This window comes from Calonectris borealis, chromosome 7, assembly GCF_964195595.1.
Source record: "Calonectris borealis chromosome 7, bCalBor7.hap1.2, whole genome shotgun sequence".
Classification (NCBI taxonomy): Eukaryota; Metazoa; Chordata; class Aves; order Procellariiformes; family Procellariidae; genus Calonectris; species Calonectris borealis.
The window spans coordinates 17,981,721-18,004,495 of record NC_134318.1 but is presented as its reverse complement, the minus strand read 5'-3'; the positions used below and the strand labels follow the sequence as shown (position 1 = coordinate 18,004,495).

General features: G+C 37.9%; 1 protein-coding gene across 15 annotated transcripts in view; it reads right to left on the bottom strand.

Moving 5' to 3' along the window:
- Positions 1-22,775, bottom strand: part of KCNMA1 (potassium calcium-activated channel subfamily M alpha 1) — a 526,570-nt gene that overhangs the window by 501,602 nt on the left and 2,193 nt on the right. Inside the window, exon 2 of one of the 15 annotated variants that reach the window (XM_075154401.1) lies at positions 19,875-20,239. The exons of the other annotated variants lie outside the window; for them this stretch is intronic. Coding sequence (XP_075010502.1) covers positions 20,225-20,239 — 15 coding nt within the window. The 3' untranslated portion in view covers positions 19,875-20,224. Of the gene's footprint in view, positions 1-19,874; positions 20,240-22,775 lie in introns of those variants that run through there. 15 annotated transcript variants of the gene reach the window in all.

Genomic DNA, 22,775 nt, shown 5'->3' with positions numbered 1-22,775 from the left:
AGGAGACAAAATAAACACAATGGCAATGATAGTGTCAGAACTGTTTGGATTACATTTCAAAACCAGAAAGAACTCAAAATACGGTCAGTGAACCATACAAGCCATGCTTATCTTAGATCACCAAAAATGGTCCCAAACAGATGAAATTTTTTGCCTAGGACTTAGATTACCAAACATCCTTGCGCACAATAAACCAGATAATCCAGGAGTTTCTGCATTATAGCTGCACCTACATCCTGTCATTAACATTGAGACTGCACTTTCCCAGGTATGGGTCCAAGCTGTTTTCCTTTCATCCATGCTGGACCACGTGGGACCATTACGGGAGACAGTACACTTCATTTAGGTGGTGCCAGTTGTCACACAGGCAGCGTTACAGGACAACTTCCCAAGCAGGACACAGCAACGGCAGAACCCGTTGCCCAACACACCACATTCACAGAGGGGGTGAAAAACAACAAAAACACCCTACTTGTACCTTTAGGCTTTTTATTGTTAAGATATTCCTGCAGGAGTGGAAATTTCCTGCAATGATGAATGTTGGTCACTAGTAGACTGTGGTCAAATCGTGCTTACCATCTTGAACCAGCTTCGTATTTGAGGTAGTTGTGTTTTGAACAAATTAAAGACCAGTCCAGGCACTCAGACCTCAGATTTCTTGTTTTCTCAGTATAACTGTGTGTGGTCTCAGAGCTTCACTCTCATTTAAATGAACCCTTGTCCTCTCATTAAGTCAGAAGAGGGGGAAAAAATGGCCAAATGTCTCAAGAAAAGTTCTCAATTTGATCACATTCAGCTACTTAGTACTACCACCTCCTCTAATTAAGACTGCATTTTCCCCCTCACTCACTTAAGCAACTTCAGTTTCCCATTGCACTATCATCTCAGCCTGACTGAGTGCAGAAAAACCCATTCAAAGAAGAGAAAGTTTGAGTTACACTGAGTGCCACAACTTAACTCTGCCTCAGACTTCGTACGGTTTTTGTACGACTCAATAAATGAACTATTAGTTAGAGAGAACAACTATAAATTTAAAAGCTGATAATATCTCACACATTAATAATGAATGAAACAGCAATATGCCATTTTACTGTCCCACTAAAACCAGTGCTAAAAGCTGTAAACTGTTCATCCATGAAGGCACACTGTGCTGCGAAAGATCTCGATGGAAGCACACATTTTCATGTCCTTTCACACATGCAAAGACTTTGTTATGTGGGGCTACAGATATTAGAAGCACCAATATTTTATCTTTTGGTCTCCACAGAACAGCAGAAGTATTACTATGGGAAATGGGGGAGGAATTGTGTTAGTCAGCTGTTTTGGGTGTGCAGGTATGCTGAACAGCCCAATTTCTAGAGGCTCAGGACACTTGCAGATCTACAGTTAAAGCTTTAGTTTCCACACTCAGAGCCTTAAATGGACTTGGGAGTGCTTCTCCCATCTGTGAGATTCACTCAGAAAAAGTGCTCAAGACTATTACGGTGTAAATCTCATCTGTCTGTTTTACATCATTCTACAGCTGCAGCATCTGCCCCCACGTTGTCACCCAAGAATTTCCATGGAGTAAGACTCTACAAGGCAGGTTTTGTAGCTGCCACTCTTTTACTTAAGATTTTTCTATGGCACCAGAATTTTTTTTTTTTTTTAATGTATCATCTACCTTCCATCTCTTAGACCACAATCCTTTAAAGACTTAAAGCCTGTGCATAAGTAAGGGCCAAGGCTTGATTTTCATCCACTCTGTGCTTATTTTGTCTAAGTGATACTGGTGGTAGATTCACAGAAATAGATGGAAATCTCACATGGAAAAGTCTTTAACTTATGTAGCTCTTCAACTTAGCAGTTGCCAGAAAATGTGATATTTTAATCAAAAGGCATACCAGACTTTGCAATTACCTTACTTCGAAGTAAAAGCAAGTAAGGCATTGACATTTATGATTAATAGAGGAAAAAAGATACTGTGATGCCTGTATTTCAGTGCGGGATCACAGCTGTGCCAAGCTTATCTGCTTCTATTAAAACTCCAATCATCTAGTAAAGCTGAGATAGCTGCAAGTAGGAGCATCAATGTACTCGGGCATCATACAGGTTTCTCTTCTTTCCATGATACACTATATTCTTACCTTCTTTCCTAAAGCTTGAATAAAACCAAGGAATTTTCTTCATGCTTTTATCTTGGAATTTACATAGGTCATTTGTATTTAGGAAGCCCTTTCATCAAAAGCAAACTAAAAAAAAAATCCTCCTTGTAACCCCTTTTCAAAGGTTATAAAAGTATCATTTAAAAAGCTGCATTTCCAAGGGACAAACAATGATTACTAATTTCAGCTTCCATTTTTACACAGTAAACTTCTGGTTCCTGTGGTGGACTTGAATTATCCTCCTTTTACTATATATAATATTTGTTTCCTTTAGTATCCCACACCTGTCTTAAAAAGTGGAACTTTCACAGCAGACCACTAGCCTTCAAATGCTCTAAAGAAACATAAATGGCAATCTATTTACGGCACTGTTTTTCTAACACCAGAGAGAAGTATTTTGACTTTGGATAGAATGCAAAATTCCCACTAAAGTCAGTGAAAGAAGTGTTTGGATGATAAACCGAGACCAATAGTGACATACCACAATCTTTTCCTATTTACACTGGATAAAAAGAGGGCACTGGACACTAACCAAGCAAACGTAAGAAGAGTCCTTTTCTTCTAGCAACAAGCTTCCTTCAGTCTGTCCAAGTCTCCCACCCTCTTTACTGCAATTAATCATCCTGAATGATGTGGTACCTGCTGGTTTTTTTCCCCTCTCTGCTCCCCATCTTTTAGGACGAACTCTAATGAAAACACTCCACTTCATGAAGGTTCACAGATGCTATTCTTCACTCCTTTTCTACTGAAGTTTCGATCTCTTCCTTGCACAGCCAGCAAGAACAAAAGCTGCTGAATTTCTCTGCATATCGCAGTTTATCTTTCTACAAATAAGGCCTGTGACTAATACTATTTCTGATATTGTTGCGTTTACTAAAGCCTGAAGAATATTTTCAGGCCATTCCTTGTGCCCATTCGGAACTCTGCTTTCCCCTTCCAAGGCTAGAGCATTCTCCACCCTCCCACACAACTGCTGCACCCTCCATTTTCTGGGAAGTGGGATATGCACATTCTTTGTCTGGGTGACTTTCATACCCTGCTGCTAAAGCGTAACTCCCTGGATCTCAGTTTTCTGTAGGCAGGTTTTTGTTGTCCTCTCTCCCCTGGAGCAAAGTTGTGCAATACACACAGAAGAGCGCACCACAGGAAGGGTAAAGAAGAAACGTGATCTTACTTGTGCAATATAGACAAAGGAGGTCTCCATGGAAGCTGAAGGGGCAGAGTTTATGGGATACAGAGAGGATAAGAAATAGATACAGGGGGGAGAAGTGAAAAGTGTTTTGTAGGCTTTTATGTGGTCTGACATTTCTCCTCTTTTTACTCTCCAAAACTCAACTTTCCATCAAAATATAGAACTGGCTTATTTTTTAGGTTCATTCACAACTCTCCGTAATTATGTAAGTGCATTTATGTTTGAGATTATTTTAATTTTGAGCTCACTGCCAGATTTCATTTTGGGTAAACACCTTTGAGTACCTGAAGCCTAATTTGCATTAAGTATAATACTCCTTACTCTTCTTTCTTTCCTGGAGTGCTTCCATGTGCTCTTAACACAGTTGCTACACTCTACGTAACTGATGACTGATGTTTTTCACACCCATACACATTTTTCCTGAGATCTATTGCTGCCCAGCTCTAACTTCCTATTCCTATGTAACACACTGGAATTTTAGCAACCGCTGTTGCATTACTGTGGTGGTTTGGGCTGGGATAGAGTTCATTTTCTTCACAGAAGCTAGTACGGGGCTGTTTTGGATTTGTGCTGGAAGCAGTGTTGATAACACAGGGATGTTTTAGTTCCTACTGAGCAGTGCTTACACAGGGTGAAGGCCTTTTCTGCTCCTCACCCCACCCCACCAGCGAGTAGGCTGGGGGTGCATAAGAAGCTGGGAGGGGACACAGCTGGGACAGCTGACCCCAACTGACCAAAGGGGTATCCCATACCATGTGACGTCATGCTCAGCATATAAAGCTGGGGGAAGAACAAGGAAGGGGGGGATGTTCGGAGTGATGGCGTTTCTTTTCCCAAGTAACCGTTACGCATGACGGAGCCCTGCTTTCCTGGAGATGGCTGAACCCCTGCCTGCCGATGGGAAGCAGTGAACAAATTCCTTGTTTTGCTTTGCTTGTGCGTGGCTTTTGCTTTACCTATTAAACTGTCTTTATCTCAACCCACGAGTTTTCTCACTTTTACCCTTCAGATTCTCTCCCCCATCCCACCAGGTGGGCATGAGCAAGCAGCTGTGTGGTGCTTAGTTGCCAGCTGGGGTTAAACCACAACAATTACATGTGGATGTTTTATATGTATATTTTGTAGTGATCCTAGAACAACTAATTAAACATTTACTGTTTGACCTTTCTTAGCAGGGACTCTTCCACACTAAACAAAAGGAGCAAAAATATAGCTACTTGAAATTTTAGACATCTCTCCTAAACTTATGGGACACATTTTCTTGTTTCAATAAGACTGTTCTTTAAAGGAAAATAAAGAAAACCAGGAAATTATCAGACCTCAATATGAAATCTAAAAGAAAAAAAAAACCTCCAGCATCATACAATCCTCCATTACCCTCTGGGATCTGTATGTAGCTAAAAATAAAATACTGAGTTACAGTATTTCTGGTACTATAGAATGCCAGTCCCTGTAAGGCATATTTAGTACTTTTGTTTGTGGTTTGGTGTTTTTTTTTTCCTTCTTTAATTATTCATCTCAATGGAAAATTTCAGTCAGTCCAAGATCCTCTTTATTTTAAAGAGCAGATTTCATCTCTGGAAACAGACTACTCGGGGGATCACGAAATCCCTGGCATTCTTGGGTTTTTAAACTCATTAACCACCTTACAACTGTTATCAGGGGACTTTCAATACTTGAAGAACTAAACAGCTAACACTTTCAAATGCTGGAATGTCACCAATAACAATGAATGGCTTTGGACCTGGAGTGCTGGAAAGTTGCCAGTTTGGCCAAGGATTTGCTGAGTTTACATTGAATTCTTGGACTGGATTCTAAATCCCTGTATTTGGATTTCAGCTTTGGCACTGGCCCATTTGTATCCCTAAAAGTAATAAATTATCAGAATTTCATACTGATTTAAGAACCTGAACTGACAGTGGCTTAATATGAACCGAGAGTTCTCAGAACATCACAGAACAAGTGTTTCAGTCCTAAGCAGATAAAAATTATTTAAGTACAAGTTCAGATTTTATTTGACTACTTGCTAGACCCATTTAAAAAAAAAAAATGAACGAGATAACACTTCTGAACCTGCAGAATGTTATTTCTCTCCAGGAATGAGGAAGATACCTCTATTAACCTCTACCACCTCCGGTTCCCAGAAAAGACCTTCAGCCAGCCCGCCCAACACAGAGGGGCTCTGCAGGACTCTCCTACTGCAACCTGCACAGAGCTGAACTTCAACTCGAGTACTGTTGGGGGAAATTATTGTTATAATAATGAGACTTATTTTAAGTCTGTATTATAGTAAGACTTCATACCAAAGCGTCAGGAGGTCCCCTACTGAGTAATGATTGAAGAAATAAAAAAATATTAGGAAAACCCTACAACTCTTTAGACAAAGTAATGTACAGGCTGCCAAGGAAGATGCACCCAAGGCTATTTGGAGCTGCATAACCGTACACTACAGTCCTGCAGGCAGATATCACTTTATTCCAATTCCTATACGATGCATGCATTATCTGGAACTTATTAGTTAGCCCCAGGGTCCCGACATCACTAGAAGAATACCAGAGGGACTCGTATACAAACTTGTGCTGGCATGAAGCAGCCTATTATAATGTATTACTTTGAGAATGCACCAGCTCTGTCAGATATTCATTCAAATTAATCCAAAGACAACATACTAGAAGAAGGTATTTGTACAAAGCCACAGAGTGGCTCTTTGCAAAAGGAATGGGGCGCAGGGTGAAGAGAGGAAAAGGGTGGGTAACCTAATTGATGTTTGGCTGCACGCATCGTGGGGACTTTATGATGATATTTCACTGGAAAATGACTCAGACAAAAAGAAAGAAGTGTTAGCCACTAAAACAGAAAAATAAAACTGCTAGGAAGTGGTGAACAAAAGCAATACAGTGCAGCTTTTCATATGGCATCTCTTAATGCACTATATCACAGTACTGTAATTTAGATTAAGGATAAAAGCAAACAAAAAATAAATATTAAATCTGCACTAATATAGTCCTCTGAATGGTTTGGCTGTACATTTACCAGTTACATTTGTATAAATGCCACACACAGAGATCCCAACTAAAAGAGGACTACGTTCTGTGGATAAAAATCTCAAAGAGTATCCAAGAATAAAAGTCATTCCAGGTAATGCTATCAAAAGTTACATTTTTCAGTGGCATCTGACTATGTGGATATTTTGTAAAATTTCACTCTGGATTGACAGAAACAGCAGTTTCCAAGAAGCACTTACACTGCACATACTTATGAAGTATCATTAGAGGGCTGTGATAACATGTGATAAAATAGGACACTACTTTTTCTTCCGTGCAACCACAAGTAGGAGTTTTAAGAAATTAAATTGCTGTTTTATTTGACATAACCAAAACCTATTTGTTGATAACTTCTAAAATCAATTTCTACCAGTAACTACATTGAGAGAGAAAGCATTAGCTTTTTTTTTTATCTCTTTGCTGCTTCTATCAGTGTGTAAAATAATTATAAGAATTTGGTTAGCCTCAACTTGTTACCAGGAAAGGATAAAGCAGAAAACTTCTGTTTTAACCATTATCCGGTCACTGAGCTATATTTTAAGTACCTACACAATGAATGTTTACGTCTTAAGTTCTATAGTAACAGAGCTTCTTCCAAACAGGATAAAAGGATCACATTGCACAGAACCAAGGTAATCAGAAAGCCATCTGGATAAATTAAAAAACAGTTAAGGTGTAATTTCTCACTAAAACTGAGCACTCGCAGCTCCATCTGAAGTCAGACTGCAGACATCTCAGCACTCTGAGAAGCCCGAGACTTGAGAGCTCCTTTCACCTCAGGGCACTGTCTATTTCTGCTACGCTAGCTCCAACTAGTTCCAACCCGGCAGCTTCCTTCCTGGCCTAAATCTAGTTCTGGTCTAGCTCAGCTCAGACCAAGATGCTCTGTGAAGTACTCATGAGGCTTATGAAGAGGGCAATAGAGGAAGAAAGTGAGCTATTTCATTTTCTTGTGGGGAAAAAAAATTGAAGGTGCCTATCTGTTGTGGTTTAACCCCAGGCGGCAACTAATTAACTCTATTCCAGCCAAAACCAGCACAATATCATAGAAGACTTCTACATTATATTGTGACTTAATCTACCATGCATCTCCAATTCAATTGACCAACACCGTGGAGTAGCAAAGTTTTGAGTAACATTAAGCATTAGCCTGTCATATACATTGCAAATAACTATTTCAGACCTCTCTTTGCAAAGTAGAAAAGCCTGGGATATCATCAATCTATTTCTCATGTAAACATCATGTAAACAAACAGCATCAAACCTTCTCTGACTTCTGGTAATCAGTCTTGCCAAAATTCTGCCACTAACCAGGAACTATGAATTACACTCGACATAGCAACAGGCCTCCACATTCTGATGTTCATCTCTGGGGGAAAAAAAAAACCAAAACAATTTCCAAACATGGAATGATAGTCTCTGTGTAATTTATTGCCATGAGTACCTCACTCTGTGTTGAGAGCATAAACTTCAGATGAGATGAAAGAAAACAGCATTAAAAAGCTAAGTCCAAAAACATTGCCCTGAAGAATTAAGTGAACTCTATAACACATGTAGGAATGGCCTAGAAAGGCATAAATGCACCAAGCACTCAAAAAAGTTAAGTAATAGTCAACATTTTCTTTTCACTCTCTTCTCACAGACCAGCTTCTGTGGTGTATATTGCTCTCATCTTGCCACTTTTCTTTCAGTCCAGTCTTGAAAAGCTGTGTTAAATTTCCCAAGGGCTCATCGTTCAGTAAGTATGCCTGTTACAACGTACTTACATGTCTCTGCTGTAATAGCCAACTCGACAAATAAACCACATAAAATTCTTAACAATTCTACAATTATATGAAAACAGAAGAATTATTAAAAGCCAGTCCAACATATTAAATGACTGACCACAGCTTTTATAGTCATTTAGCTGCTAAATACTTCCTTATTGACATCTAATCAGTTGATTTGAGGGGGTTTGTAGAATTCATTGTATCTCCACAAGTGAGAAACATATTTAATTGCCTATTCTTGTATGCTTTCCACAATCTATATAGACATCAAACTGAGCGCAACACTTACTCTGATAGAACAGCACTTTGGTGTAATTGTTCATAAAAGATTTAGTCACATTTATATATATATAAAAAATATGTATTATACATGTTTATATAGCCATACCCTATGAATGGAAACATTCAGAGAATACAGCTAGGCAGACAGTAGAATTGATGTATTGCACAGAATTTTAAGATAAACAAATTTAGTTTTAATATAGAAAGAACTCCTGAAAACTATAAAGACTTGTCAAAGTCAGATTCCTGAAAGAAGAACATGAATCAAGCTATTAACTGGCTTTGGTTTTGACTTTACAATGTGAAATAAAATATAAGACTAAAAAGTCAAATATTTATTTCCTGTCAAAAAAAGAAAAAAAGAAAGAGTTTCATCATCTTTTCCCCTCTCCCAGTTAAGAAAACCCAGTTAAACTGACAGTTTTGTAAGTATTCCAATTTTTGCAGAACTATATTTTTCTGAAAATGTATTTATTAAAAATGGAATTCAATCCTCTCCACTAAGAAAAGACAACCAACATTTATGCAATCTTACAAACCACCTAGAATCTTTCACTTGAGAGTTGGAAATTCAAGTGAGACAGATGAGACAAGCTCCTTCCAACCTTCATGTGAAATATTCTTGTTGTGGTTTGTTTGGTTTGTTGGGTTTTTTTAAACACAAAAAAAAGGTGAAACTTAAGCAGCAGGAAATAAAAGCACAGAGGATGCTGAAAAAATTGATAGACGAGGATGGAATTTGACTTAAAGGCAGGTAATGAGATTGATATTTATTTTTTTAAGCTGGATAAAGATCTAGCTACTAATCTCCTAAATTCACAAAAAGCTCTATGGCCTACTTTCTCCACATGTTTTAAAGTCATGCCAAAAGGCCCAGGCACCTGCCCTGCCCTCACAAAATACATTTCCCCAAAGATCGTGCATTAGAAGTCTTCTATCAGACACACGCTCCATAACACAGGCAATGACACCGAAATCATGCTAACTGGTGCCATAATAAAAACAGAATGTGTGCTAAGGAGCCCTGGCAAACTACAAACCCTGCACTGCAAATAGACACCGTCCTTTAATCTCTTCATTGCCATTTCTTTTCTAATCTAATTCACTTCTTCCCAGCATTTATACTGCTTACCTTTCGCACGCCTCCCAAATCAGGTAATACAATTCAATTTTTACAGTCATTTTTACATTCCTATTCCCAGTGATGCAATGACTACACTGAAAATATTGCAGAGAACTTAAAGAACAAGGTAATTCTGGCAACAGAAATGTCTGCATAGAGATTTTGTATTCTTCTTATACAAACAGAAATTTGGGGACAAAACTGGGTTGGCAGCATACCTTTCACGATTTTTAGTTTGGATAATAGCTTGCCAAATTTTAAACAGGTATACTATTTTTCTGAAATACTGCCTTTGTTTCATTTTGTTTCAAACAATGTCAACCCATTTATTTTCAAGCAAATCCATACAGGGAATTTTATCTTCTTTATAAGATGGATTAAATATATTTGTCTTACTAATAATGAAAAAAAAAATTTAGCTTTTTAGCAATGCAACAGAAACAAGCATTTCAGACTATCACATTAACTCTTTGACTTAAAAACAACACTACACAAAAAGCAGTCTAACACCAAGATTAGTCTTCTGCTTGTGACGTGTCACAAATTACATTACGGGTTATATAATGCACTATATGTTTATTCTGGCTCAGATTCTTTCACCTGTTCTCCCCTGGCATTGCTAGCACTACCAGATGGATTCATTTTAGATTTAATTAATTTACTACATCTCCTAGGATTTCGAAGAAGTAAAGCACTGACAAGAACCCTGGTTCTTTCCTTTCTTGGATACAGAAAAAGAATCTAGACACAGAGAGATTTTCCTTTTAAGAACAGAATACAACATACACAAATAAATATCTGGGGAGAACACGTGTTGTTCAAAGAAGCTAAAAATAGTACAATCAACAAGCATATGTTTAACTGGGAACCTTCCTAGATTCTAAAAGTAACATTATTCTTTAAATCCAGCATGGATATGAGTACTCAGAAACTGATTTTTTTTTTTTTAATGGCAATGGAGCAAGCATATTCAAAGTGTCTGCATATAGATAAAGTGAATACCATACACTGCATACTGAACTAGACCGATTCCCTCCTTCTTGTCATCAACCTTCATCCTCTCCACGTTATTTTTCTATTCTTACAAATTCCTCAACACACTACAGCTAAAATAATTTCATCCAAAATAAAGATTTTTTTTTTTTATTTATTCCTTTTATTCTCTGCTTATGTAAAAAAAAAATCTTCAAGAAGGGAACTTAGTACAGCACAGCAAGTTTTAACCACCTGTAGTTCTTTAAAAATAGTAACTGCTCTAATGGACTCACAAACCACGTTCCCTTCGTAAATCTAACAAACGGGGTGAGTGGATGTACATTAATGAAATCATCTGCTTATTTTGATCACTGGGTTGCTTTATATGGACCGGGGCAAACCAGTTCTTTCACAACCCTCCTCCTCTCCCGGCTTTCTCATTATCTGCTTTCAGATCATAAGATGCATGAGGCAGAGGATCGCCCCTTTTCAAAGCTGGTAATAGGATCTGGCATAACTAAGCCTGCAAAACCGTCCGGCCTCTGAATACTACAATAATAAAAATAGTTCAGATGGACCTTTTAAGTTGCTAAGTCCAATTTTGAATACACAACGCTCCTTGTATAGAATGGAACATTTAAAACAATATCCTAGAGCCCTAGTAATGAATTTTCCCACTTGCAGAAAATACTACAAAAACCACAAGCCTTTCAGCCCTCTAAATGGAACTTAAATGGTGCAGAAGCATTGACACACAGTACAGGAATGAATTTTACTTCAAATGTATCAATATGAAACACAAACCAGCCTACAATGAATGCTGCCATCTCTCCATAGCCTGTTCTCTATAATGGATACACTGCATTTCTCCTGATATTAAAATATTTTCATAAAGTTTTAGCTCCAAGTGTCACACAACTGCACAAGACAGGTTTTCAGAAGTCTGGTGACACGCTTAAAGAGCATCAGCTCAAGACTACGTAACCTAATCAGAAGCCTGAGGCCAGAAGACAAATAGAAACAACCTATAATTAAATTCTGAATAATGATTTTTTTTTTTAAATACATTACATCAATGTAACATTTTCTACAGGATCTGCACTGAATTAAACCAGTATTTTAGTTTAAAATAAAAAAATCAATTATTTTAAGAAAAGAATGATCTAATACTTTAGTTTAACATGATATTCTTTTAAATTATTAGAAATGAGCCCAAAAAAAAACAAAATAAGCTGATCATGTAAAAGCAAACATCCAGGAATCACCATCAATTTAATTACAGGGGAAAAGAAGCCTCTACGTGCACTGATATTAATGGCCAAAATAAATACTGCTATGGTCTAAGACACATGATTTGTTCTGACATTAAGTGAACTGTCATTTCCATCAGCTCTCAGAGCACGTTCTCATTTACCTATAACCATTAGAGCCATCAATTTCAAAAGTCATGGGCATTATGTTTTTTCTATAGGAGTGTCGTGGTTACACCATAGCCTACATTTACATACCATTTAAAATCCAAAGAGTATTTTACAAACCAACAGAAACTACAGTCTTACAGTCACTGCTGAAAACAATCCATACCCAGGACCAAAACTATTTGTCCCAAGGAAAAGACAATTCAATCCGACAAATACTGTTATGAAAAAGCCCGCATTTAAAATGGTTCCTCTACTTCTTGTTCATAAAGATTTTTTTACTGAGCTGAGAGAATATAAATACACAAGACACAATCTTTAGAAGTCTGTTTACATTGCCAGAAGCTTTTCTAGAACTTTTACCTTTAATTGGAGCTATCATTACCTTTCTCTCCACTTCTAATAAATGTTTTGAAAGTAAAAGCTCTGGAGCTCAAGTTCTCAGTGATAGGAAAAGCACCCTGAAAACAGTCTGGGCACCAAGCTCTACCGCCTGTTGTCTCACACTAGATCAAAAATGCAACAACTGCTTTAAACAACCTGTCCCAAACCCATTTGCTTCTCCCTCAGTCAGGACAATAATAATACCTTTACCCATACGGACTTCATACACTTGCCAAAATTCTCAGAAGATCAATAAAATAAAAAAGGTAATTTTAGAATAGTTATACTGAAATTAATCAATAGTTCTGTCACAGCCCAACACCTGAACACCTGTGACATTTTAAGGCAGTAAGATATCACCCAAAGCCACAGCCTTACCACCATCTTTGCCAACCTGCTGGTTCAGGGTCCCACCCGGGCGGGGGGGCAGGGCCAGCACACTGGGGCACAACCCACAAGCACAAGCTGAACGCTGAAGTGAGAGTTACGGCATAATAAAAGAAAGAGCTCTCTGGAAGAGCAATTGCAGGAAGCTGTACACATACTGCACATTTGTTTGTTTTTTTAAAAAAAAAAAAAAATCAAAAAAGAAGGGAAAATAAAACCAGCAACTTACCAAAAATCTCACCTGGGATTTCTCTAAAAGCAGGGCTAACTTTACCTTGATCAAGGAGCAAGACACAATAAGAGAACACGAGAGCTCCACACTCTCTGCACTTCAGCATTTATACCCTCAAGACTGATCTAGCCCAGCTGTGGGGACTGAAGCCCGGTAACAGGTGGAGTAGATCAAGTGTGCTCCTGGAGCTCATCCTCCTCCATAGTTTCACCTGAAGGGAATCCACTTAACCACTCTGGAAAAGCTAGCGTTTACTTTCAAAAGTGCATTCCTCATCCAGCTAAAATGTTGAAGTGAACAAAACCATATTCACCAAAGGACATAACGAAATTAATATTTAGCATGCTAATCATGAAACAACCTCACTTTTAAAACTTTTCAGTATTCAACTTTTACCTATGAAATCCTTTCCCGTCAGTAAAAATGACTAAAAGCACTTACGATGGTTTAGGATCTGGAGCTCCTACCACCTGCCAGTCACAGCCTGTCCTCAACACAGCTCAGGTACCTTGCAGCGAGTCTCCTATCAGACTTTAAAGTTTGCATTTATTAGCACTGTCAAACCATCACCTCAGGATGGTAAGTTCAGTCTTAGAAGACTAAATCAAAAATACTGCTGCCCCAAAACACTTCACTTGCTCTGATGGATTAAATTTGTTTTTTAAAAAGTGGTAAGTGATGTAACTTAGCTTCAACAGGCATTAGGTCAGATCAGGTATGGTTTACATCACCTTCACTTCAGACCAAGTCATAAAGTAGATGTAAACACCGCATAATGTGGCTCGGACACCTTCACAGAAATAATCAGGTATGCTCTGAAACGAAATTTGTATTCCCCTACCATCTGAAGAGCCACAGGTGCAGCACAGTTCAGTGCTGAAGGACAGCCTGGAGCTCTATCCACCACGAGCCCACCCCTTCCCTTCACCCTCCAACACACCCACCCACACCCCTTAAATCAACTCACTATGTGATGTGACCCACCTCTTAATAAGACACAGCAATACCCTGGCTGATCATTAGTGAAGGATTTTAATAATTAATAACTCAGCAGGTTTACTCTCCTAGCACACCCGATGCAAGTCGGGAGTCTTTTCTGTAGTACTCTTGAGCTGTTGCAGGCAGAAATTTTAGCTATTTCAAAACTGAATATTCTATTTCTTCGTGTATAAAAAGCAAACAGACAAGCCTATGAAATTCTGGGTTTACTTTGTTGTTTAAAAAAAATAAGTAAATTTTCACCCTAGACGTTGAACTATTTTCCACCTCTACAAATTATGAATATAGATTCTCTCATTCAACCACTCTTTAATAGGAAAGAAAAGTCTCTAAATAAAATGTCTGTAATCAATTGTAAGGATACATTTTACTTTTGTACACAGCTGGCATAAGAGCAAGATTAAGATCTATTCACCTTAAGGCATTAGCATTTCTCACTTTAAAGAGCACAAACCCAAAGACAAATAATCACATGGACAGTCAATAAAGGCAAAAGTTTATATATAGCTTTATTAAAGCAACTGTAGCCATGGAAATAACATGTTCCGATTATTCCCACAATTTCAATATCGTGGGAGCATGAAAAAATTATTTTTTTAACTTATTTTTAATTAAAGTTATTTCTAAGAGCAATCAGCTTGAAATAAATATTTTTGATTAGGGGGTGTGTATCAACTTCTTAGGTAAAAGAAAATTAAAATTAGAGTATTAGATGTTAATGCAAGACACACTGCTGCTTTACGGAGCTTTAAAACAGCGTGTAAATTTACAAACACTGAAGTACCTTTTCCTATGTTTATATATACAGAGAAGAGAAGGGGATTAGGTAAACCCTACTCAAGTCCCTAATACGATGTGTAAGGTCAACATTAAAAAAAAAAAAAGGTACTTGGATTTTAGCTGTTATGTTCATTGACAAACATCTAAATAAGGAAATAAGTTTTCAAGAACAATAATACCTCTTTCTGAAACCATGTGAAATTATCACTGACTCTGAAATCAAACTCCTCATTCAGATCTTAAATATAAATTTTGGTGCCTAAACAGCTGTTTGTGCAAATGTTGACTTAAGTTCCACATATTAACCTAAACAACTGCTGTATGAGTTTTCTTGAAAAATGATGCATAACTTAATAAGAAATATAATGCCATCCATTGAAAATCAGAAAAATCAAATGTTTTTTTCTTCCGCTCCTGGAATCACATCTTAGCATTCAGCTGGCAACTCAAAGATACCAAGGTTCTCCTATAGTACATATCATTTACGTTAACATTAGAATTTTATCACTTAAATCATACAGGCAGAGTCAAAGCTCCACACTTTGGACAGCATTTTCCACTTTTAGTAAATCAAAACTTTGTTATATCCTAGGGACACATTCCAAAAAAGCAACTAAAATTATTTTTGCAAATATCAAAACTGTGAAGTTTTTTGTGTTGTTTTCTTTTAGGAACAACAGATCTATAATACGAATTCTGCTCTTCCGACTCATGAAAAGACAACACCATAACTTACACATATAAGGCAGAGTCAGAGGAAGAAAAACAGCATTTAGTCAGGTAAAATTTTGCATGGCCTTAAACCAAAAACCAGAGCCTCAATCAATCTTAAGCATATAATCCACATCTCTCTAAAAAAAGCACAACATAACAAATGGTGACTATAACCTTATCCTGGAGACAGCAGAAAAATAACGTTAGAGACACAAGGAAACGAGTATGCATTATTGCTGAGAGCCTTAACTGATATGAAAACAATGTGAACATAAAACCCGCAGTCCACTGTTTCTGATGCTGAAGAAATCAGAAGCCTTTGGATATAAATTAATTGGGAATAGAAGAAAACTAACACAAAAAGCTGGTAAAAACTTCCCACATAACAAAATCAATTTATCAGAAGTATTCTCATGGGGAAAAATGTTTGCACCACATATAGACAGACCTTGCAGTATTTTCTCCTAACTAGGCTGTTCTTGTGATTAAAAGGAAAAGGAAAAAAGAGGTTTTTTCCTTCAGTCCTTAAAACCCAAGTAGAGTTTATCAGCTTCCTTATGAAACAGTATTTATAGTACGATAACCTAGGAAATGGAAAAACATCACACCACATCTGCCTGTTGATCAGCAAACTCACTTTCAAGAAAGCTATGTCAAATCACTTGTAGCCAAAGGATTCACCACGATATCTGAAGGCATCTGAAGTGCTCTACACCAGCTATGACCATTATAGGTCAAAGCAGCTAGTAACCGGTTTCAAGTAATTTCTGTCCAGCAGAATACCCCTGCATAATCACAAACTAAAATGAGTTTAACAGAGTTCATACTGGAAAAAAATTACAAGATGCTTAAACAAAGAATCACTCTAATATATTTCACTTTATTATTGTAATATTAAGGTCACCATTTGCAAATGTTTTTTTTTAAAAAGACATACCTGTAATAACGTTTCCCCTATACTTAAAATAGAAAATTAATCCAACACCAGCAGTGTTAGAGTTAATCTCATTAATAATAGCGAATTAGTGACTCACCTTTTTAGTTTAACAAATAAGAGATAAACCATTACATAAAAATGTAAAAGATATCATGATAAATGAATGAAATATAACAAGAAAGAAAATGCTAACTATTTAGTCAGCATTTGCTTGGACAAAGGGGAGCAAAACTGTTATAATAAATTTATTCCTCGGTATAAAAAAAGCAATAAAAATGCAACACAGTAGTCCTCTATCTAACAGTTACTGTGACAAGCCACTCAAATTCTAGCCCCATTGTTGTGTTCTGCTACAATTGTTTATGATGTTACAGTACTTCTCAACACCCTTCTGGCCTGGTGATGAGATTTGTCTTTTTTCCTCCACTATATGTTAGCAGTTCTGATAGTTAAATGAGGTCGTGAAGCGAAGGACGTGCGAAGGGATGTCCAGGACGCAGGGCTGTAGCTGCAAAGGCGTCTCCGTCCTGCAGGTGATCCTGGGGCGAGGGACCTTGGCCAGTTCCACTAAACGTGGACTTACTGTGGCTCTAAAAAAAGCGCCAGTATTTGCCACTGCACATCAGCTTGCAGGAGACATGCCATGATAGGATATCGTCAGTAGTTCAAGCACCCAAATTTTGGTTTCCAAGGGGGGCCTGGCAGAAGGTGTAAGTCTTAACTGGAATGGAAACATACCTTGTGTGATTTTAAAATATTATGTTTCCAGGGTCCTAATCCCAGACATAATGGCTGCAAGCCAAGTAAATACACCTCGCTACAATAAAAGAAAAAAGCTTTTAAAAGCTTAAAATGTTAACATAAGAATCATTTGAAAAAAAATATCTGATTCATCTAGAACACTGTGCACTTCTAGGCCTGAATCCAAAACCATTGAAGTTACTAGGATGGCCTCCCTCTACTTCAACAGGCTTTGGATAACGCTCTCCCTTTCTGTAACTCTCAAACAGACAAATACATGCAATATATCATCTCAAAGCAAACTGAACTCAACACATTTCAGTGGCAGCACATTCATTTAAACAGAGCCATGCATACTATATATGGGAATAAAGTGTTCCTCTCAAGGATGCAAACCCGATGTATTCTCAGGCTATAAATACCATCAGGATTCAAAATGGGCCTTTCCTGACCAATACATGTCTTGACAGCCACGGAAGATAGGTGTCTTGCTTTCCCATTTATTCATCCAGCTGTATTATTGGTAAAAGTGCTAACAAACTTCTGCTGCGTGCCCTCCTTCCCTTGTCACCCAAGATGACCTATGTGCCATAAAAAGAGTGCTCGCGCTTACAAACCATGAGGTCTAATCTAAAATTTGTGTATTTAGCCCCATGCAAAGGTGGTATAAATGCCAGGCTAGTCTTCTGATCTAATTTTGCACTCACTTCGCAGGCTGGGTGGAAGAGTCGGGCATTGTAGTCCTGCAAGGAGCAGGGAGTTGGACTCGATGATCCTCATGGGTCCCTTCCAACTTGGGATATTCTATGATACGATGATTCTAAGCCTTCAACCATGTCACAGCATGTGAACTCATTACAAAAACATAGCATTCTATGATAGCTTTTTAAAGTGTAGCCCCTTTCCTTTTGTCACTGAAATGATATGTGCGGGAGAAAAGTATTTTTTAACCATTGACACCCACACATAATGTTTCAGGAATCTTTCCCTTAGAAAACCTCCACAAGCTGTATTCACTGTGTCCTTCTCAGACTTCTGATAATTCGATAATTTTCATACATGTAAAATACATAATTTTATGCAATGTGACTAGGTATGTTTAACAGAACCGAAAGGATACCCCATCCCCTAATTTCATCCAGAGTTATTTTATGTTTACGTCTCACTAGGTTCTCTGGAACTGCTGTCCTACAACCCCACGCTACAGAATGCCTAACTGCTGCTGAACTACAGCCTGATCTTGCCGAGCAATTATTACCAGCCAACCCTGAAATTCACATAAACTTTTGTCCATCTAAGTTGGATTCCACAGAATAGCAGAGCCAATCTCTGAAGGAACACTGACGATTGCTCTGCATTTTACCTGCTGACTAGAGATTACTGCTTCTTTTTAAGATTTGTCCCAGGAAGGACACTCAATGACTAAGATTCACAATCCACTTTCTTGCAATAGCACAGGACAGACATGGAACATCATTGCTTTTTTAATTATAATCATTAGATCCTGTCCCTGCAGAGATTATACTTAGGACTAGCGCTTTCTAAATTTTCCCTGTTTCTATATCTAGGGCTATAAACTGCCCTCATTTTGCATTCAGAAATCCCACTGCATCAAAACTATATAGATCATTGTTATTTGAAAGCTTTTTGTTCCCTATTACAGGCATTTCTTCTGTTGAGCTAAACTGGAAAAAACTGTGAAATCGAATGGTTTCCAACCAGCATTTACAGATTTGCAAATGTGTGAGAGTTGCAAATTCCTTCTGAGCATAGATTTTTCTCCTTAAATGTATGTGTTCCAAAGCCTTGAAAATAAGTATGATACTGCATCAAAATAATTTCAGTCGAGATTGCTTCGTTTACAGCTTAAATCCTTGTCCATACATTTTCTTTTCTGCATGCATAACCAATTTTAGCATGAGTTTATAAAATCTGAAATCCATTATGAGCTCCAGAGAGCCGAAAGCGTCGTCTTTTTCACAGCGTGCAAGGCAGCGGCACACACCTCTCCATATCGGTGCCTTTTTCACTTGTAGAAACACCGTCTGCAAAGAGCTGTGAGTACCTTTTCTTTCAGTCCTTGACCTCTCCACCATGTCCATCCCTCAATTGGCAACCTGTCTGGTGGGACGCTCACAGAGTAATTACACGCAGAGCCACCTGATAGCCATGAGACAGGAACGCTTCAGTGCCTTGAGCCAGGCTGCGCATGTGACTAACGAGCAAAATGCATTACAGTTGCTGCTAATCCCTTGAGCCTTCCAGTTGTTCATACGCTTCTGCTCGGTACATCTTCGAGAGAGTCAAGGTGAGGTTTCCACATACAGATTTAAATGAAGGGATCTCCTGCGTTCCTTTTCTCAATATATAGTGCCTTGTTTTGAGTTTGTTTCTTTAATTTTATTTGCAGAGGAGGTTTATGCAGGTATTGCTAGGAAAGCGACAAACCTAGCTATATGAGGGCCAGTTTGGTAGAAACGCTGCTTCTTTTAGGGAAGACTGAAATTCTTCCACTTACAAGTTTTCTCAGGCCTTAGAGGTTTGGGTTAAAATTCTTAACTTCCCAAAGAATACTTCTGCAAATATTGTACTTCCAATAACATTTCCATTTTTCTACTCAAAACAAATGGGAATGTTGATGGGTTTCTATTGACCAAATCTAGCACTGTATATTTTATTAAACTTCCACAATATGTAAACCAATATGAAGGAAGATTATTATGGCTTGTGATTTCAAGACAGCAACTGCCATCTATACTCATAATGTAATTTATTTTACATTTATATGAGTCCTAGGTTGGGGCAGGGGGAAGGCTCTTCAAAACACTGAAATCATTCCAACAGGAGCATAGCGATAAAGATACATTCTACCCGCTAGAGCCTTGAAGGCATAAGGTACATAAAGGGTACCACTCTTTGGGGAACTGAGGAGCAGTGATAGAGGGGCCAGTATCACACTCTTCGAAAGGGTTCAAGTTTCACTTCATTCTGCACTGGCCAGCTGCAGGTGCCAGCTGTGCCCCAAACTTCTGCTTTCTCATTCCACTGCATCTTCTTCTTGTTCAAGAGCTTGTTCAAAGCTGAAGCATAATATCAGGTAATGTCAGTAGAAAATGCCCTTCAGGAACATAAAAAATACAGTAGTAGATCCATATAATCAAAAAAACTACAGATTGTATAATACGCATTTAGCCACTATGTGTAACTGTGTACTTCACCATGAATATTTATTTAATTTTTCTATTATTTCCAGAAACAAGAGCAACTATTGGTGTCAAGAGTCCAGCCCACTAAATTTCAATCTCACATTCTACTTTTCATACACAAACAGGAATGAGTTGGTCAAGGGCCAAATAAAAAGCAAAGAGAAGACAAGTTCTTTAACAATATCTAAGCATTCCTAACATGATGTAAACAGTGAGGAGAAAAACAGCATTTGTTAAGTCTCTGCAATATGACTGTAGCTAATTTTGGAAGAATTACATCTAAACTTATATACCATATTAAATAAAGGAATATAAGGGCTTCAATTGTAATGACTCTCACATTACATGAAACACTGACAACACAGGTCAAGATTTACATTTTCCTTTTTGACAGATTTTAAAAAATGTCATCTCACAAAGCAAGTATGGAGCATAAAAATCCTAAAACTTCAGCAATCTTTTTTAGTACATAATTAATATTAATGTTCTATTCATATACGATGACATAAAGTGGATATGGAATTTTAAGGGACAACATTTATCATTCTGTTACCAGAAGTTTTCATATTCTTGACTTACAGTATCTTGACTTTCTTATCTCAAAAAAAAAAAAAAAACCCTAGTGAAATTTCATACCACAAAGTGTTAAACTGTTTACAACACGTTTTTAAATTCCAACCTTAAATTCAAAGAGACAAGGAGGGGGGGAAAAAAAACCACAAACCCCACATTCTAAATCCTTCTATGCAGCCATTAAAAAGTGTTACATCACAAAATCAAGTTGACAATCGCTGACAAATCTGAGGAATACAATGTTGTGCTCAGAATATAGCAGGAAAAAAAAAAAGAAACTTTTTGCAGTTCCTTGCAATAACATATATGGACACGGGTGTCAGCACAGTAACTCTGCGAATTATTCACATATATATGTGAATTCTTCAATAAGAAGCCACAGAAAGTAGACATGAGAAAGATTTCTTTTAGCTCCCTCACTGGAAGCACTCTTTATGTAGATGGTGAGACGATGTTGGATAACCCAACTCTGCTACAACCTGCGGAGCAGCAGACGAGGCAGCACAGGGAAGGAAAGGTCCTAACGTGCAGAAAACTTCTTCAGTCCTGCAGTAGGAGGAGCTACTTCTTGTAAAATGGCTTTTGGTAGCAGGTCCATTATAGTCGACGTAGCATATATATGGATTCACATTTTTCACCAGCAGCCTTGGCAGCCTTTCCCAAGTTACCATGCAGCACAAAGCATGTGTTTGGTAACAGCAAAGTTTAAGACATTTCCAGTTGTTCCTTCAGTTAGCCTTTATACCCTAAATACTAGAAAAGTGTTTTGCAATAACTAGTTACTCCTTACACACACAGAATTCCCTTCAATTTCCCATTTTAGCATGTAAGGAATGCAGGATCAGCCCTTCAAAGTTCTTCTTCACCACAGGCTTGAAAACCCTTACAAGTGGAACAAATAAAATCCAAAAAGAGATGCATATCTCCCCCTACCTGCAGAGTCCTTCATCCTCCTGCCCCAGGGAATGATATTCATGGACATAGCTACTCCAGGTCTCAAACATGAAATAAACTCAAATCTTACAACCTGACATAGCCGCCGTATGTCAAATCATTCAGACTGGAAGTGTTGGAACCCCTCGATACCTCTTATTTAGCGAGCTGATACATTTACCCTAAGAGATTTTAAAGACAATTTGGATATGCCTTTCTGTACTGATTAAGAAATGAATGATCTGCTTTAACGGACTCTGTCCCAACAATGGGCTATCAGTCCAACAACACCCACCAAGACACTATGCGTAAGAAGTCTGTGTACAAGTTTCTAACTTTTCATTCTCTCAAGGAAAGAAGCACGAGGTGATAACCTGTAGGATTTTCTTTTTCATCAAGATCCCTGATAGCCCTTGCAGATTTGCTTTATCATGTGGGGAGGAAGATGCTAAATACACACGGAAGAAACTGAAGGTAAGCCTTAACTATCCACCCATTCTTGAAAATCGCCTTTTACTGCAGGAAATGGTATTTTACAAGACACGCTTATCACAAGTTCTTTTGAGCTTTGCCATCATACCTGGCTAACACCTCTCTGAGAAAGTTCAGGTTTGGTTTTGAACGAAATAAAAAATGCCTATAGAGAAGTGATACTGCCTGGTAGGTTTCAAGAAGCTCAAGGTTGAGATAAAAGCTTTTATTTACTCCTTATCTCTAGCAATCACTTCTTCCGTAGACAGGCCAAGTTCACTGTAACTGTCCTACTTCCAACTGGAATGTGGAGGTTCGTTTAAGCAATCCAAACTGGACGCCTACCTCGCTAAACTCAAATACACAAACAAACAAGTACTGTAACTTCTCACGCTCTAACTTTATTTCTGGTTTCCCCTAAGTGTTAGGTCCTTCGTACAGCTGCGTTATGCGCTGTATCGAGTGTGTTTG